Source organism: Corvus hawaiiensis, chromosome 4 (genome assembly GCF_020740725.1).
Source record: "Corvus hawaiiensis isolate bCorHaw1 chromosome 4, bCorHaw1.pri.cur, whole genome shotgun sequence".
Classification (NCBI taxonomy): domain Eukaryota; kingdom Metazoa; phylum Chordata; class Aves; order Passeriformes; family Corvidae; genus Corvus; species Corvus hawaiiensis.
In genome coordinates, this window is record NC_063216.1 from 65,055,731 (window position 1) to 65,073,414 (window position 17,684).

General features: G+C 41.7%; 1 protein-coding gene across 1 annotated transcript in view; it reads right to left on the bottom strand.

The window, feature by feature from the left end:
- The window catches only part of LOC125325496 (sucrase-isomaltase, intestinal-like), a 63,536-nt gene that overhangs the window by 22,686 nt on the left and 23,166 nt on the right, over positions 1-17,684 (bottom strand). Inside the window, exons 8-13 of the mRNA XM_048302601.1 lie at positions 12,757-12,882; positions 11,635-11,766; positions 5,955-6,068; positions 5,728-5,844; positions 5,562-5,646; positions 2,297-2,414 (exon numbers count right to left, since the gene is read on the bottom strand). Of these exons, the coding sequence (XP_048158558.1) occupies positions 2,297-2,414; positions 5,562-5,646; positions 5,728-5,844; positions 5,955-6,068; positions 11,635-11,766; positions 12,757-12,882 (692 nt within the window). The remainder of the gene's footprint in view (positions 1-2,296; positions 2,415-5,561; positions 5,647-5,727; positions 5,845-5,954; positions 6,069-11,634; positions 11,767-12,756; positions 12,883-17,684) is intronic.

Here is a 17,684-nt window from a genome sequence, read left to right on the forward strand (position 1 = left end):
GATTTCATCAAGAGTTCTTTCACCTGTACTCATAATGGCCCAGTGTTTGCTCTTGGGTCTGTAATGGCACACAGACTTTAAAGTGCTTCAACACTTGCTTCTGAAGCAAAAAAAAACCCAACCCAACAGCTTTCATGGAAGACTGAATGTATTAATCTTAGGGGCCATATGCAGTAAGAGGTGCAATTCTTGAACTGTGAGGGACCTGCTGGTTCTGGTTTGCAGGTGCACTGTAGGGCCAACAACTGAACAAGACTCCGTGTGCTTTGTATAAAAGTTATTTTGGAGCCTTTCATGGATGTCTGTAGCAGGAGTGCTCTCCTCTGGCTCTCTTTGGCTCTATTTGCAAACACAGGTGTTAATGAAGGCAATATCAGATCAACTCAGCTATGATCCAGAGCTGCATAAACAATTTGCAACAAGTAATTTATTGCATAAGTTCAGTTTTTTGCGAACCATTTCAGAACAGGTCCTAATGTTGTCAAATGTATTTGTTGATTTAAATTATTTACAGAATATCATGTGCAAATAACTCTTGGCATTAAGCTATGCACAGACTGATTGCTGCTAGTTTATGTATTCAAAATCAAACCATTTGACATAGGCCAGATGACACATTTCCTGTTCTCTGTCTGCCTCAGAATAATTCTTAGAATTGATTTTTTATATGATTATGAAGTTGTCATGTATTTTCATCCAATATTCTGCACTTGATGCTGGGTGCTAAATATTCCTGTCAGTAATTTAATTTAATATATTCTTTGTGAAGAGTGAATGCAAAAAGGATATGCAACCAGCCTTGAAAAGAAATGTATTTGAGAAACCCAAATGAGTATGTAGGAAAAATACTACACTGAAGTTTCCCAGCTTTGCAGCAAAATCAACCTCTGCATACACTTTTGGTGGTCTGCTCCACATTTGGCCGAGCAAAGTAAGTTTGTTTTGTAAGGAGCCCTGGAAGCAAGTGGTTCAGGAAGGGGGAAGGTTCCCAGCCTTGGGGAAGGCTGTGAGGAGCTGTGCAGCAGTAACTGATTCAGTGGCATTAGTCTGGAGCAGCACAGCCAGGACAATGTGGGCACTGAAGGGGCTGGGGCAGGTGTGCCTGCAAACAAAGCTTTTCCTCCTGAATTCACAGGGTTTGTCTCAGGCAATTGGCTTTGCTGGCACAAAGCTTGAGTAAAGCTAAAAAAAACAGCTCAAGAAGACAGGAAATCTGAAGGCTCTATTCACAGTGCTACCAAGACAGTACACGGTTATGTGGACTCCAGTGTGCAGAGAACAATGCGAGAGCAGTGCTGGTAGGATTTCTTCAGAGGCTGGGGAATAGGGGCCCAAAAACCATGGTAAGAAGTCCAGAGTTCAGAGGCTTTCTGCTCTTTCTGTCAAAAGTAGAACTGTGCTTCAGCCAGGCCCATAAGAGCTGACAAACTACTTCTGCTCTTTCTCAGTGCTTCCCTTGCCCCGGATTTGGCAATAAAATACGAACACATCAACACCAGAATTAGGCTCACTTAACCATGTCCTCCGGATGCTATCACAATCCAGCTTCTGAAAATGAGTGCTAAGTGCTGAAACAGACCACACGTCAACCCCTGCTTTGGCTCTTCCATTGTGGTATTAAATTTCCCTGCATTTTAACTCAAGCCCTGCTGGAAAAGGCATGATTTGTCCATTTCATTTAATCCAACAGCTAGCTTTGCACAGCAACAGTCTGCCTGCGTAAGCTGGTCTTGAGTGCTTCCCAGCTGCAAAATGAGTTTTACAGTAGCTGACAGCAACTGTGCTGCAATGCAGCTCTGCCCTCCTGAACCAACTGAGCCCCAAGCCAATCTGCAAAACACTGCCTGCCAGGAACCAGAGGCAACTCCAGAAGCAGCTGGCAGACCTGTACAGTTTGGATTCTCCACTGACAGTGACAGAAACTCCTCTGCCACAACAGCAAAGGGACAGACAAATTTCCCTGACACTACACAAGGCTGCTTCTGCTGCAGCTGCTCATGAGAAGGTCTAACCAAGCACACGAGCATCTTGCTCTAGATATACAAAAGCAGGAGGTGAAAAGTTAGGCCCTAAACACACATCCTGATTTAGCTGAGAAAAGTAAAATTAGAAAGGATTCTGTTCTTAGTTCCAAGGTTCTCTTTTCTTGAAACTTCTTACTAAATGGCAAACAGTAAAATGAAACATGGGTCTGTTTCTTATTAAATACTATTACAGATTTCCCAGGTAACATCAGTGGCTTTTAAAATGCATTTTAATCACCTGAAATCTGATTAGAAATATTTTAAAAACTTACTTGAAAGTTGGTTCTGTCTGTGACCAGCCAAAAAGAGAGTGTGTGTTGTAATGGTCTCCAAGGTAAGTCTTGGAGTCAGGACACAGTGTCTTTTCTGCCAGGGAACGATCAGAGATGCCTGAGAATGACACAAAACACTGCAAAATCATATACATCACAATTCAAATGTCTTCACATTTCTACACATTTAGGGGTGAAAACACCAAAAGATTTGGGAAGAGGAAAAGCTGGAGCGCTGGACCTGCAATGATTTAAGGTTAGCAAATAGCCACGAATACATGCTTGCAGACAGGCACCTGTCCTTGGAGAGGGGGAGAGGACTGAGTAAACAATGATAATTAATTTCAAGTTCTATGTCCAATAATTCAAAACATCTGTACAGATGTCATGTATTCAGTAAGTAATAGTCAGAAAGAAAATTTCTGCTTTGCTGAATTAAGAATGCACCTACATATTATGTCACACAATGACAAATCTTAGTTAAAAGCAAAAATTTTGCACAGATGCTACCTGGTCTTTGATCCCATATCAAAGGGATGCTGGCAAAGCCCATTTGGTGCAAAAAAATTTCTATCCTCTTCAGGTAACCACCATGAAAAGGCCACACGAAATTCAGCAGGAATTGGACAGGTCAGATGTTTATACATCTTATAAAATTCTCTTAAAATATAAAAAGAAAGTAAATTCTCAAAAATTCTTTTTTTTCATGCTTAATTAGGTGCATTCACCATTGCAACTTTTTCTCCATGAACAAGCAATCTCCCTGCCTAATTGCACTTCCTGTATGGTTGCAGTTCATTATCAAAATTTCTCTGTACCTGAAACCCCATTAGCCTCTCTGCTCTGCTGTGCCACTACAGCTACAATCCTTGTGTTTGGATCTCTAGACACAAAGTGTGGGTGCTCTACATCAGAAATAACTTAATTTATACGCAATTTCCAAGTAACTTTGACTGCTATGTCTTTGAAGAAGACACTAAGCTTCTGAGGAAAGTCATACTTAATGTCCCAGTGGCTCTTGATTATTAGCCCCATAAATTTAAGGTGGGATAGGAGAGAAAATGCTACCACATGAATCATAGTTTCATGCTTCCTTCTTTTTCTGAGTATTTTGTATTCTGCCTCAGCAATACTGATTATTTTACAACTGCGTATTAATCTTCAGTATAAAGTGTTTTATAGAAAATTGATTTGAAGGACATCTGGTTTTAGAAGTTCAAGCCATGGTTATATGTGGTTATAAAATTTAGATAAGGAGGTTGAAGGCTACATTGACAAAATGCCTGAGGCTCTAAGACTGGGACTTGCACAGATGAAATCACCTCAGACAACAGTGAGCTCCCAAAACTCTGCTAACCCCAGGAAAGTCCTAATGCCTTGTTGGACTCAACAGCTTAGGTCACATCTCATGCCTACACCAGTCAAGGGCTTGGACAGCTAAGAACATGCATCTATTCTATAAAGTGAAATAGAAAAGAAAGCCCTTAAACACCGGTTCAAAACAGATTCCCTGCAACTTGGAATGTAATGCCTAGGACTCCTGGCTGCAGAAGGGAGACCAGTACCAGGGAGGTCTCTGGGAAGACCTTAGAGCAGCCTTCTGGTACCTAAAGGGGACCTACAATAAACCTGAAGAGGGACTTTTTAAAAGGGCATGGAGTGATAGGACAGGGAGTTAATTGTTTCAAGAGAGTTGGCTTATATTAGACATAAGGAAGAAATTCTTTACTGTGAGGGTGGTGAAACACTGAAACGGGCTGCCCAGAGAAGTTGTAGATGCCCATCCCCAGAAAGTGTTCAAGGCCAGGATGGATAGGGTTTCAAGAAACCTGGTGTCCCTTCCCATGGTAGGGGGGCTGGAACAACATGGTCTCAAAGGTCCCTTCCAACACAAACCATTCTATGATTTCATGGTATCATTCTAATACTGTGAGTCACAAGCAGAAATAGGGGCATACGTGCCTAAGTCAAGTCAGAGAAACTGGGCTCAAAACACACCTGTCTTCAGTATCTCTCAGTGTCCTTACATGTCATGTAGGCCTCTAGGTCTGAGTCCTTTCTAGTGCCTCAGACTTCAATGCTAATCTTCACAAAGCTCAGCTGCATGGCTCAGAAGCCACTGCATGGGTTCACTCTTAGTCCTTTGTGATGTAAAGGGACCTCTGCCATTTTGGCCATTTTACCCAGTGTCTCACTTTTTTTTTTTTTTTTTTTTTTGAAGACTGACAAAAAATGAAGGTAATTTAAGGCAAAGGTGGAAATTCTCATCATTTCCTGGGCTTTGGTCAAGACCCACAGGGCCAGTATGCAGTGGTTACCTTACAAAGAGAGCAAACACCAAAATCATCATTAAAAGCTCTGCTTCTGCTTTCAAAAATTTACAATCCCTTTATAATATTTTGTCATGCTTTTGTTATGTTTATGTTTCTCTTACATTCAAAGTAAAAAAAAAACCAAATTGCAATTTAATAAAGAACACTTTGAATTCTCATGACAGTACGAAAGCCTGAAGGCAAAAAGGGGACATTTCCAATACTCCACTGTCAGCTTTCTGCTGCATATTAACACTGCTCAGGCAGCTGGGCTTTCCTGGGGAAATGTTGGCTGGATTAACTGCCAGGACCACTGGCAATAATCATAGGTATTCATGGCTTCCTGGGGAAGAATGAACATATCATTAACTCAGCTACTGGAAAAGGTTTTCCCATTCCTGTAAGTCTCCCATAGGCTTAGACATTTTAAAATTTATTTTCAGCGCATTTCTAGTAACACAGTGAAAATTTTTTCCTAAGAAAAAGGAAATATACTGAACTAAGGCACCAGGGAGATACCATCTCCCTTGTCATAGTTTGTGAGAAGCCGAGACTGCCCATCTCTGAGACTAACAGTGGAAAGGCAGAAGGGTTACTCCCTCCATAAGTCTGTAGCTGAGTTACAGTGTAGGTATCTTGCCCTTTTTTTGATGTGGACCAGTTGCTCAGTGAATGGCAGGAAAGCTCATTTTTCTAGTCCTGTTACGAGGCAGACCCTTGGACAGAGGAAAGTGATTATTTTTGATCCAATCGTCAAAGCTGAGCCACTGGAGTCTTGAACAAATATGTAACTGAACTGAACATACAGAACAGGCAGGGAAAGATGGAAAATGACAGAATGGATTTTCCCCCCCCTAAAATATAGCCTATCAAGGTTTAAAGCAAAACAAACAAGAAAACCAAAGAAACAAACAAACAAAAAATTGACAATGAAATTATATTATTATACTTACTAGGAGTGTAAGGAGGATTATTGATTTCATTATCAGCACATCCAGGATACTGGCCTCTCATGAAATTGGATGGTTCATTCATATCCTTTAATAAAGAGAGTAAGACATGTGGAAATCTTCATTTTCTTTTTTTTAAAGAAGGGAGGGCAGATATAATGAGACATACAATCCAGATCCCATCGTAGTCAAGGACATCCTTAAACTCCAGACACAACTGGGTCCACCACTCCACAGTCCTAGGATTGGTGTAGTCAGGAAACACAGAATCTCCAGGAGGCCAGGCCTAGGGGTTACATATGTAAATCCTGGTTATTGTCTCATTTCTGTTACACTGCTGCTTTATTGTTTTGAAGCAGCACTAGACCAAATGCATTGCAAAATTAAAAAACCCACCTGCCCGACAGCAGGAGTTACACCATCAGAGTTGTTCACCCACACTCCCATTTCCTGGCCGAGTTCGTAAGGTCTGTAAGTGCCTGGCTCCTCATCCTTGGTTATGAAAGGGTCCTGAAAACAGCAATCATATTTCCTTTATTGAAATCCCAGAGGTGACAAATACTCTTCTATTTGTATATTTTAGAAAAATTTGGATTATGTTCTTAATGCCGATTGCAAAAATATTGGAAGAAAACAGCATTAAAATTTAATAAGAGTTGAGAGCACATATAATTTAGAAAAAGTCATTAAGGATATGTCATGAGTATTTCTTGTGTAAGGCAAGAGCAATGTGAAATTATTAAATACCCTCTTGTTTATTTTTTATGAGACTTTCTATGTTCAAATTATTTTAGAGAGGCACTAGATTTTACTCTCCCCCCACCAAGGTCTCCACTGCAGCTCAGTGCCATGCATTCCCACACTTGAGCCCCTCTGGGTTTCCTCCAAGACAATCGTTATTCCAGCTGCCTCAGTATCAACAGCTCAATGCTGGAATAACTAAAATTTTCAAGGGGCTTGAAGTTGGGCACATCCAACCTCCAAAGGGCCCTGTTAGTCCCCCATTCCAAATCAAGGTGGACAAGGGTATTTTATGCCAGTCAGATGCAGAGTAACCCAATTCACACCTGCCTGTGGGGCCTTACACCTCCGTTCTCCGCAGGTACCAAGACCACAGAATTTTACACCCCACAACTTGTCCTTCCTGCCCCATTTCACTTCTTGGGGTGGTCACCACCTCCCACTGCTGCCAGTGATAATGACACCAACAACTTGTGTGCCTCAGGATGGCCATCAGTAGCCATCAAGCTCATCCAAAGTGAGCCTGATCAGCTCCTGGGGATGATAGAGGCCCACCCAGCATGCTGGAAAGTTAATAAAGTTAGGAATACTTTGAGATGCCAGTGAATGAAGAGATACTCTGCAACTCTGCTCAGCAGTCAGCTGCAACCTAAAGGAGATAAGTGCACTTCGCAATACAACCCTAACTGGAAGCAGTTACCTGCTTTGTGGCTTTTAGAACAGATAAAGATTGCAGCCATTTTAGAAGGGAACTCTACTTTTTCCTTAGAAAACCTTACTTCCTCGCGTTCTGCTTTAGACAATACCTTTCAGTTATGAAACAAAATAGAGAAAAACACTATTGAAACAATTCTTCCCTTCAGTTATAGCTTGTGTAATAATTTAAGTGAGCTTTAATCAAAATGTGATAGAAGTCTAACTAATAAATATCTTAGGAAGAAAAAAATATCAGATCCCAAATGGTAAGTTGCTTTAAAGGCTTGTTTCAAAGCTCATTTAAATGCCTGAATTAATTGCTTGATTTACTTGTAAGCCCTCTGATAACTATAGCTCTGGTGAGGGAAGTATGTTCTTCCACGCCTCAACAACAAAAGCTACAGCTAAATCCCTACTTTAAGTGCGAAATTCCGTTTAACTTTAACTATCCAGCTCTAGTGTCACCTCCATAAGGACTGTAAGTGTCCATTACATTTTTTAGCTTGTTCAACAGTCCAACTTTGCAAAAAGACAAAACTGTCCATCTGCAATAATTATCCTATAATTGAGGTAAAGATGTCTCTCAAGGGACTTGAAGGCTAGAAAGAGTCATCTTAATTAGCTACTCCTAATCCAAACGTACAGCTTCCTTCAGCTGAAAGGTTATTCCAGTGCATAAATCTAATACATTATGCAGGTTTAGTATGGCCCTAAAGAGAACAAAACCTCTCCATGTATGCAAGGGTTGTTTTTGGGGAAGGAGTTTCAAGCCTGTTAAATTGTGCCTAACTCATCTTTTTAGCATCTTGGGGAGGAGGTGCTGAGCATCCTGAACTCCAACTGACTGCCTAAAGACTGGGGAGCACCCAGCACATACCCAGACAGATGCACTTCCACCTGTGGCCCCAAACATAGATTTTGATGCACATCCATAAAAACTTATCTCCGGAAATTTCAGCCTCTACAGCTCACAGAACTGGACTTTAAAAATATTAAAGATATCAAGCATTATTTTGAATCATGAGCATGTTGCTCTTGACTTCTAAGTATTCTGCCACTCATGTCATTCCTAGCTGTTTCTATTTTTAGTATGATTTAATAGATGGTATACAAGGTCTTTCATTAAAGATCCTCTTTAGTAAAGGTGCTTATAATTTTTCAGTGTAGTCATTGTTACTTTAGAACTTCTTTGTTTCTAAAGAATATATTTGTTCTGACACAGCTGAAACATGCACATTATTTAGTGCAATAATGATGGCAAAGTCACAATTTCCCACAAATAGAGGTGGCCTCTGAAAGAGATCAGGAGAGAGAAGTGCTAAAGGGCTGCACTTCACTCCCTTACTGGAGCCATGCTACTCTCAAGGTGACCATAGTCACGGAGGGCTCTCAGCATTGGATGTAAGCATAGGGAGCAGACTTCCTGCTGGTGTGGCACCAGCCACCCCAGTGATGGTGGCTCAGCTGAGTTCAGAGTCCCATCCTCAGGCAGGTTACCAGTGTTAATACTGATAGCTGTCAGGATCTGCACTTCACTTGTGACCAAAGTGGTCTGAGATGAGGTAGACAGAACCCATTCCCCAAATCCATTTACTAGAGGTTTTCCATGACAATAAGTGGCTGCAGTCAGAGCCCATTTCCTGAAATCATCATGAGGGAGGCAACAATGTGCTGTATTTGGGGAACTCACCCATTACTGTCACTACCCAAAGGGAATCTAAACAGAAAATTGTTCTTTCAGTATCCAACTGGATCACACTTGCCTTGATTGCAGCTAGTTTGGCTTTGCTATCACTTGGGAATAAAACCCTTCACACTGCTCCAGCTCCCAACTCAACTTAGGAGAATGCTTTACATCACTAAGGAATGCTAACAGACAGATTTTGACAGAGATGTCAGCAATTGTAATAAAGTGAAAATAGAAAACTTTGGTACTGGTGCAACCTATACTTCGCATTAACTTTTAAATAATGAAGGACAGACTGGCTCAGCTTTTGTTCTTTTTTCACAAGGTTGGCTAAATAACTAGAGCAGAAGACAGTCCTTAGATACAGGTTAGGGGAAGGCTGAAAGAAAGGCTTCCTATCTGGATTCCCATTAGCTCATTATACGAATTAAGAGTTGCTATGTTCCTTGCATCTGTCTAACAGCGGAATTTATGCAGCAACACCTCCCTGCACTGCTGCAGAATGTGCCATCTGAGAAAATGAAAGGGCTTTAAAAAAGCTGTTGAAGTTAAACTCATAAGTAAGAAGATAATGTTGCTCACCCACTAAACCACGACTGCTTGCCTGTAGCTTCATACCCAGTAGCAAGTGCAAAATAACTGGAGACATCCCAACATTGATGAAAAAGAGACAACTACCATGTATTTAATGAAAGGCAAGAGTGCATAGGAAGAGCTACCCCAAACTCCTGGTATTTTATCTTTGAGATAAACCAATAAATAGGCATGTGGTATTTAATGTTACAGCTCTCAGAGATTAGATAAATTTTAGAGTAGTATTGAGGATACAGAGGCTCTAAACTGCCTAACAGTTAGAAAGAGCAATCAGTCCTGACAGCACATGTGCTCACTACTGCTTAGTTATTTACAATGATGTATCCAGTAAATTTGGGTCTATTTTTGTTTTAAAGTTTATCTCCATCAAAGTGACTTAGTAATTTGTTACTATTTAAACTCTGTGCCTTGAACCTTTACTTATGGAAACTGATTTCACTGCTGCACCCCAGAGCCTCTCAGCTGCAGAAGAAATGGAACCTTCAGGGGAAGGTATCTTAGGGGCAAACTGCTAGCAAGCAGTGGTCACTATATAGACCGCTATTTCCATTATCAATATAAAATTGATCACTTGGGCTGCGTGGTTTTGTTTGAGATTCCTAGTAGTAAATGGAATTATAGTACACCAAAGCAAAGATTAGGCAAATAATAAAAGGTACTTTTAAAGAAACTATCAGAAAGCTCCCAATTAAAAAGAAAACACTGATATAGCTATCAGTGGTGTTGACTAGGCCATCATCCTCAGTCATATTCTAAACTTCACAACAAACTGTGAGGAAAAAATAAGGACAGGGAGGCACTTCTGCCTAACAAGATAATGTGATTTTTGGATGAGAAAGCTGCCGTAGCTCTTGCTTATCTTGACTCCAGATACACCAGCACAAGTGAAAGAGCACAATTCAGGACTCTGCTGTTCAATCTCTCTCTCCACAAGCCCTTGACAGGACCCCCAGGACAAGAAGAGGAACGTGGCCCTTATTTTAAAAGGACTGGATTGACTAAGGGTCCCAACATTAGTGACCCATCCATCATGATTCAGTTGGATTAACTGAATCCTGGTCTCCTTAGAAGCATGAGCCATCAATACAATGTAGGTAAATGTGTTTGTCTTAGCCTAGCAAAAAAGGCTGAGGGAGAATACACTTCTTTGAATCAGTGTATCAAGAAAAAAAATAGAAGGGTGAGAGATTGGCAGTTGGAGGTAAGAACAGTAGTGCCCAAATGAAAGATACAAACTGACCATTTAGGTAGAAAACAGATTACAAAACTAGTTATAGCAAAAAGTCCTGATAGGAACTCTGTGGGATTGTCTCCTTCTCCTTACCCTGAGGCTGCAGATCAGCTCAGCCTGAGCCATCCCTGATGCATCTGTTGGGCCTGTCCACAGCACCCACCTGGGGAAGGACCCTGGCCCCAGCAGCTGCCTGTTGCTCAGCTCACCTTGCAGACGGGCAGCTTTACCCTAATGTTTGCCTTAAATCTGTCCTGCTGCAATTTAAAATGCTTTTCTTCTTATCCTGTCCCCAGTGGTTATGGAGAACAAATTGCAGCCTGCTCTGGGGAGTTCAGCCCTCCTAGTTCTAAGCTGCCGGGGGACCCTGGAGGGCAAGATCTTGTGAATTTATCAATGTGTTTTATTTAATGTCTTAATTTATTTATATCTTTATTTAAATTTCACTTAAATTGGTCTCCAGTTTCCTTGCCACTGCTGGCGCTCACTTAGCTATTGTGATGGAGTCATTTTGGCACAAGGACATGTATGGAGAAGTGCTGGAGAGAAACAGCAAATTTTGTTGGAAAAATTTACTGGGGAAGATGGAAAATTCCAATTTTCACTTCTATCCAAATTGATTCATTTGCCCATACGTAAATTTTACTTAGAGGTTCAACATACATTTTCCACAAATTTGCACGCAAGTAATCATCTCTTATATTAATTTATATTAAAAGTAAGTACAAGGCAACATGAATTGTAGTTAGTAGTTTCCAGAGTGATTAGGAATAGATTTTTTCCACTATTCAGCTGTTTTTGTATGTGTATTAAACTAATTTGTTTATTTTCAGGGAAAGAATTGCGTGAAAGCAATCCTATGTCAGTTCAGAGGCAAAATTTCTCATAACTGAGTGGGGGAAAAGTGACAGAGAATGTTTTGGTATAGAGATGGTACTGGTACACAGAAATCAAATAAAGGCAACACTTTTAAAAACTAAATCTGTGAGAAATTGTTCTTCAGCTCTTTTCAACAAATGAGAAAATGGAAAATCTGCTACAATAGTATACATCTGTTAGCAACTAGGTACTGCTATGAAGAATAGTTCTTATAAATGGAGAAATAATTAGCAACATCATTAATTTACCAGAATCACAACATTGTGCTTTCCTTTCTTCTTCAGATCTTTCATGAACTCTGGCAGACCAGCAAAATTCACTTTATCATAGGTGAAGTCCAGGCGACGTTCCATGTAGTCAATGTCAAAATGCTGGACATCCTAAACATTTTTAAAGTAAAAGATTACATTAATACTTCATCTAGCTCTGGAGTTGTCATCACAGAGAGGACATGGATCTGTTGGAGGAACTCTAGAGGAGGGCCACAAAAAGTGATCAGAGGACTGGAGCACCTCTACTATGAGAACAGGCTGAGACAGATGGGGCTGTTCCACCTGGAGAAGAGAAGGCTCCAGGGAGAACTTACTGAAGCCTTTAAATACCTAAAGGGGGCTTATAAGAAAGTTGGTGTCAGACTTTTTATGTAGGGTCTGTAGCAATAGGACAAGGAGTGATGGTTTTAAACTAAAGGAGGGTAGATTCAGGCTAGATATAAGGAAGGAATTTTTTACCGTGAGGTGGTTGCCCAGAGAGGTGGTGAATGCCCTATCCCTAGAAACATTTGAGATTAAGCTGGATGGGACTCTGAGCAACCTGATTTAGTTGAAGATGTTCCTGCTCATTGCAGGGGGGTTGGACTAGATGGTCTTCAAAGGTCTCTTCCAACTCCAACTATTCTATGATTCTATGACTGAAGTATTTGATACAGAAATCAGAATGTATGCAACTGTGTTTCTAAAAAGTCACTAATGTATGTAATGAAATCTAAGAGATTGTAATTGTAATCCTAGCAGTGGACTACATGGAAATGTAGAAATCCTAGTTTAGCAACTATTTTGCAGTGATCTGCATCAGTAGTACCATTATTTATTTTTAAAATGCTAGCACCTCATACTGCATAACAGCAAATCCACACCAGAATTGGCTGCTATGCAGCCAAGAGCAGCTCTTAAACTTCACATTCAAAGCCCACTTTCAATGTTCTTTTAAGCATTATGAAGATATTACATGCAAACCCACTACATAAGATTATGGATGTCCTTTTATTCTACAATTCTCTTTGTAAGATAATTATTTTTCCTCTATTATAATTTTAATCACCTCACTTCAGAGTGTAAGATTAGCATATACAGTGAAAAATCCATACTTACATATGGGATGTCATGGTGCTCCATGCGATTGACAGTTTCCTTCAGAACATCAAGGCTGCCATAGCCCCAGCGGGAGAGCTGAAATCCCAGAGACCAGTAGGCTGGCATGTGTGGGCGTCCAATGGCCTGCAGCCGGAATGAGGAATACAGAAACACATGAGGTGAGATGAAAAGAAGTTATTCTGAACACCAGGAGAGGCTTCCAGATCATTTAAGGCACAAAGACCAGGGCACAGGCATCACACCCCTGCTAAATACCCATTTCTCTCTCCAAGTGGTTCTCAGCACATGCTTGGCACTTCTCCTAGTGGATCCTTGCTCTTCAGAGAGGCTCCAACAACACCCACACTGAGCATCACTTCTAAGAACACCCCAGTAGAAGGCACAGTGCATAAAAGCCAGGCTGATGTTAAATGCAGTCTCAGCCTCTGCAGCAGCATGGGCCCTCACTTACAGGGTGCATGCCATCAGAAATCCAGCATGGATCCTCATGCCACCTGATCCACAACAACCCCACAAACCCCTTGGACAAGAGAGGGCAAGTCTCCAACGACACACAGCAACATAAGCTTTGCAAACTTCTCTTGCCATGTCCAGCTGGACTAACTCATCAAGCATCTGATGTTTATTTGAGCTCTCTGAAGTTTTAATCATATTTACACACCAACTTGATGAAATTCAGCTATTTATGGCTGACTACTGTTATTGCTGGCCCACAGCCTTGTGTTGCCAGGCACTGACAACCCTCTTAAATGCCAGTTACTGTTTGGTCCCAAAATTCTCAACTGAAACACAAGGTAATGAGTTAAATATGATTTTATAAATATTTGATTTCCACTGTCTGAACATAATCCATCTGTAAATGGCATGGGGAAACTCAATTGAGTGCACAGGGAAGCAAGGCATCCTGCTCTGCTTCCCCTGGTGAGAGCTGCTGTGGTAACCTGGGATGAGCAGTGGGCAATCACGATGTGTCTGTTCTGCAAGTAAGCTGAAATCTGGCTTTGCCTCATTAGTACACACTAGTGTTTTCTGGGGGACATCTCTCAAAATCCTTACTTCAGTTACATCCAACGAAACTAACCTTTGATTTGTATTTTTAACACCTTTGCAGGCAATACATGAAAATCTAGTAGCTAGTAAGCACCATGACTTATTAATCAGCTGCAGCTACTGTCCCCCTTTGGCTAAAAAATGGCTCCTCCCTTATTTCCTTGTGGATCTCCATATTTAGGTAATTATGCTTAGAAGTGAAAAATAACAAAACTTGCATATTGGCAGCTAAACCCCATCTACTTTAAATAAATAAATCAAGGCATTTCTGGCAGTCTGTACTTATTGCATTGCTAAGCTTTCCGGAGATGCATTGCATGAAGGCACACCCTCCTATGGGATTTTCTCCAGGAAGAGTCTGACCTGGGAAAGCAATGCTGAACTTGAAATTGCTCTAAAATACGTCACATTTGCTAGAGCATCAGTACACGGATGTACAAAGCGCATCAGACAGAAAACCACATGTGGGAGAGAGGCAGAAAAAAGCCGAGGATGTTTTAATGCCCCTGATCTGGGGAACACACAGGGTAAATTGCTTCCAAAGAAGAAAGGCTTGGGAATACACAGTCAAACCTAAGCCCTAAGAATTACAAATTTGGCTACAGTGTGCTTTTGCATATTGGGATGCTGCTGTTTCACCTAAGTGAAAACATGAGGAGGCCAGAACAACTGGTGAGGTTAATGCTTTGGGTCTCTCCAGGAGGGACGCTCTGGCTGATCAGCACAGCTGCCCCGTACACCTGCTACTTGTCCCATCCCACCAGACTTAACTTTCCTGATCCTCCTCAACACCACCTTCTCCTCCAATTCAGCTGGAGGGGTCTTCAGAAGAAGTGGGAGCAGCTCTCAGCAGCATGTTCCTGCCACAGAAGCACTCAGCTTCCACTGCACGCTGCTGTGCCCTCGCCAGGACAGGCCCTGAACAGACAAGGTGGTCCCTACCACGTAGGAGGAGGTCAATGGACAGACACATGTCATAACTACCCTGGTGCTATTCCATCTCCTTGCATATGTCATTAATTTTTTTCCAGCGTGTGTGGACACGCCTGATCATCCAGACTATCTTTCAAGCTCTGTCGGGGTTTTCCGTGGAGAGCATGGGGCGTCATGGCGCAGGACAATCTCCCAGACACCCTGTGAGCCAGCACCAAGGTGTCCAGCACAGCATGGCAAGCCTCAGGGCAAGAAGTCTTCTTCTCTGTCACATCCACACCCACCATGTTAAGGATAAATTCATCTGAGGAGGCAGCAGAGCTTGTTTTAGACCAGCAAAGGCTGCAAGATGAGCTTTGTGACCCCCCATTTTGTGCTCCTAAAGCAGATGCATATTTTGCCCTTGCTTTCTCTACCGTAAACAGAGAATGACCTCTACAAACAAGGTTAAAAAACCAGACCAAAACAAAAGAAGTCCCTAATGAAATAAAATGCACAGGCTTCTTATCTTGGACAAGAGAAATAGGGAAAACCGCCTGATAAATATCAATCTTGCAGATAAATGCAGAGCCTTGTGCCCTGGCAGGATGTCTGCATGGCATCTGCTGCCTCTTCCCAAGCAGGCTGGGAAATGGGAAAGGGGTGACCAGCCTGGGCAGAGGCAGTGGGAGCTGCTGAGCAGCTGTGCTCCAGGTTCTGTGATACCCTGGGTCACTCCTGGCTGGGGAGGACAGTCAGTGCAGGACAGCACCAATACAGTGCATTTCAAGAGCTGGATGGGGGTTTGCTTCTTCCCCAATGTCCTATCAAGCATCCAAGTGGACAGCAGTGGGGCTGGAGGTGGAGCTGTGGCCACTGGTGGGTCAGTCAGAGCCCTTCCAAAAGGGCACATCCCCAGTGCTGGGGTTTGCTGAGGTTCAGCTGCCCACTCTTACGGGATGGTGCTGTGTCACTGTGGACCACAGAACAAGATGGTATTTTATGACAGCATCCCTTGAGGAGTTTGGGATTACAGCTGAACCAACAGAAAAATAACCACCTTGCAAGGAAGATATTAAGTTTTTAAAGCAATTAAAAAGGTTCACCAGACTGGTGCATCTATGGTGAGCTTAATTGAAACCAGCAGAACATTTGAAGAGGAAGGATGAAAACAGGGCAGCTGGGAAAACAAATGTTCTTTTTTCTAATTATGCTGCGGACTCTCTCTAATGGATCCCCCGAAGCTTCCTGATAAAGTAACTGACATATGGTACTCACTCACAGATGGATCAGCAGAGGCAGGAATGTAATTTTGCAAACCTGAAAACTCAAGCTGGATTTGATATATATTTAGGATCTAGTTAATTCATATAGATTGTATTCTGCATACAAATGATCACAAAGTACAGCAGCGAGAGAAAGCCTGCTTGGCAAAATTGACTCCCATAGAATCAGAAAAGGTAGATGGGGTACGGCAGGGGAACTGAGGGAGGAAAATGCAGAAACAGCAAACATATGGGGTATCCAAAATGAGAAAAAACAAACAAACAAACAAGAAAACCCCCCAAAGATATGGTAGTACAGAACCAGTAAAAAAAAAAAAAAAAGATCCTATTTTCTCTTCCTGCACTTGCTTCTTAAATAACTCCTGTTGTTTAATAAATTCACTGTTAGTTTTTCCATGCTTACATAACTTGGCATTATGTGTATTTTTTTTTCACTTTCTTTGGAGGCACTTGAGAGCTGATGTATCCAGGGGGTACCCTGGAAGCATTTTGTGGTAAGAACAAAGTGCAGTGGAAACAAGTATATCTAACAGATAAAATCTGTGTCTAGGGAGCAGGTGATCTGTATTCATTTTCCCTGTGTTGGATTATTGGACAAATAACACTAATATGAGCATCAATGCTATGAACTAGGTTATAAATTCTATAGAGTAAATCGGGATCCTATTCTGTTAACACTATGACCAAAGACTTTGATGAGAGAGAGACAGCTGCAGAGTTGTGCCTATATATCACAGAGGCTGGAGAGAGATACTCTTTCCTTTGCTCAAAAAGGAGCTGAGATCTCCAGCAATGCAGATTGCTAATCTTGCACCCTAATTAGCCACACAAAATGATTTCTGAAGCTTGATATTTGCTTCAACTCCCTTTCTTCAAAGAGGAGTTACAGGAGGAAACCACAAAAACCCAAGTGGGTTAATGCTCTGGATTTAGACACAGAAATAGTGTTTCTGTATAGTCACACAATGGCTAAATTCCGCAGGTGCTCCTATGGCCCAGGTATCTGTATCCAGCTCATCCCCTATGACTTAAGGCAGGCAGGTGAGTGACATGGTCACCTAGTCATTTAGAAGGGTAACTTTCACTCAAACTAACAGAAGCTGAGCTTTGATTTAGGAGAGCAAGAAGAAAGGCCCTGCAGCTGCTAAACCATAAAGAAGATGCTCACAACCTCAAGAATATAAAAAATGTGAGGATTTTCAATGCCAAGGTCTTCAAACCTTGTTCTTTGCTGCACAAAATAATTATCAGCTGTTTATTTCTTCTTGGGGAATTCAGCTGCGAGACTCTCACTGAATCATCTGTGATAAAATTGAGGTACAAGCAGGTTCCCCATGTTACCTCTCCAACAGGAGAATGGACTAGAGACCTCCTGAGGTCCGTTACACCTGTAACTAGCCCACACTTCTGTAAGGAGGAAGCAAACCAGCAATTTTCTCTCCAAACAGAATTAGGAGACTTGCAGTTGTCAGAGACTGAAATATTATATTTTATGACTTAAACATTTTCTTTAAGGACTTTTAAAACTGTATTACAAAAGCTGAAGAGAAGACTACCACACCCTGAATGGGGCCCTGAGGCCTGACACTGCTCGCTGATGAAGATAAGATAAAGTAACAACTCAGGGCTGGGGACATTCACTGAGCACAGGCTTAACACCTCCAAGATGAGGACCAC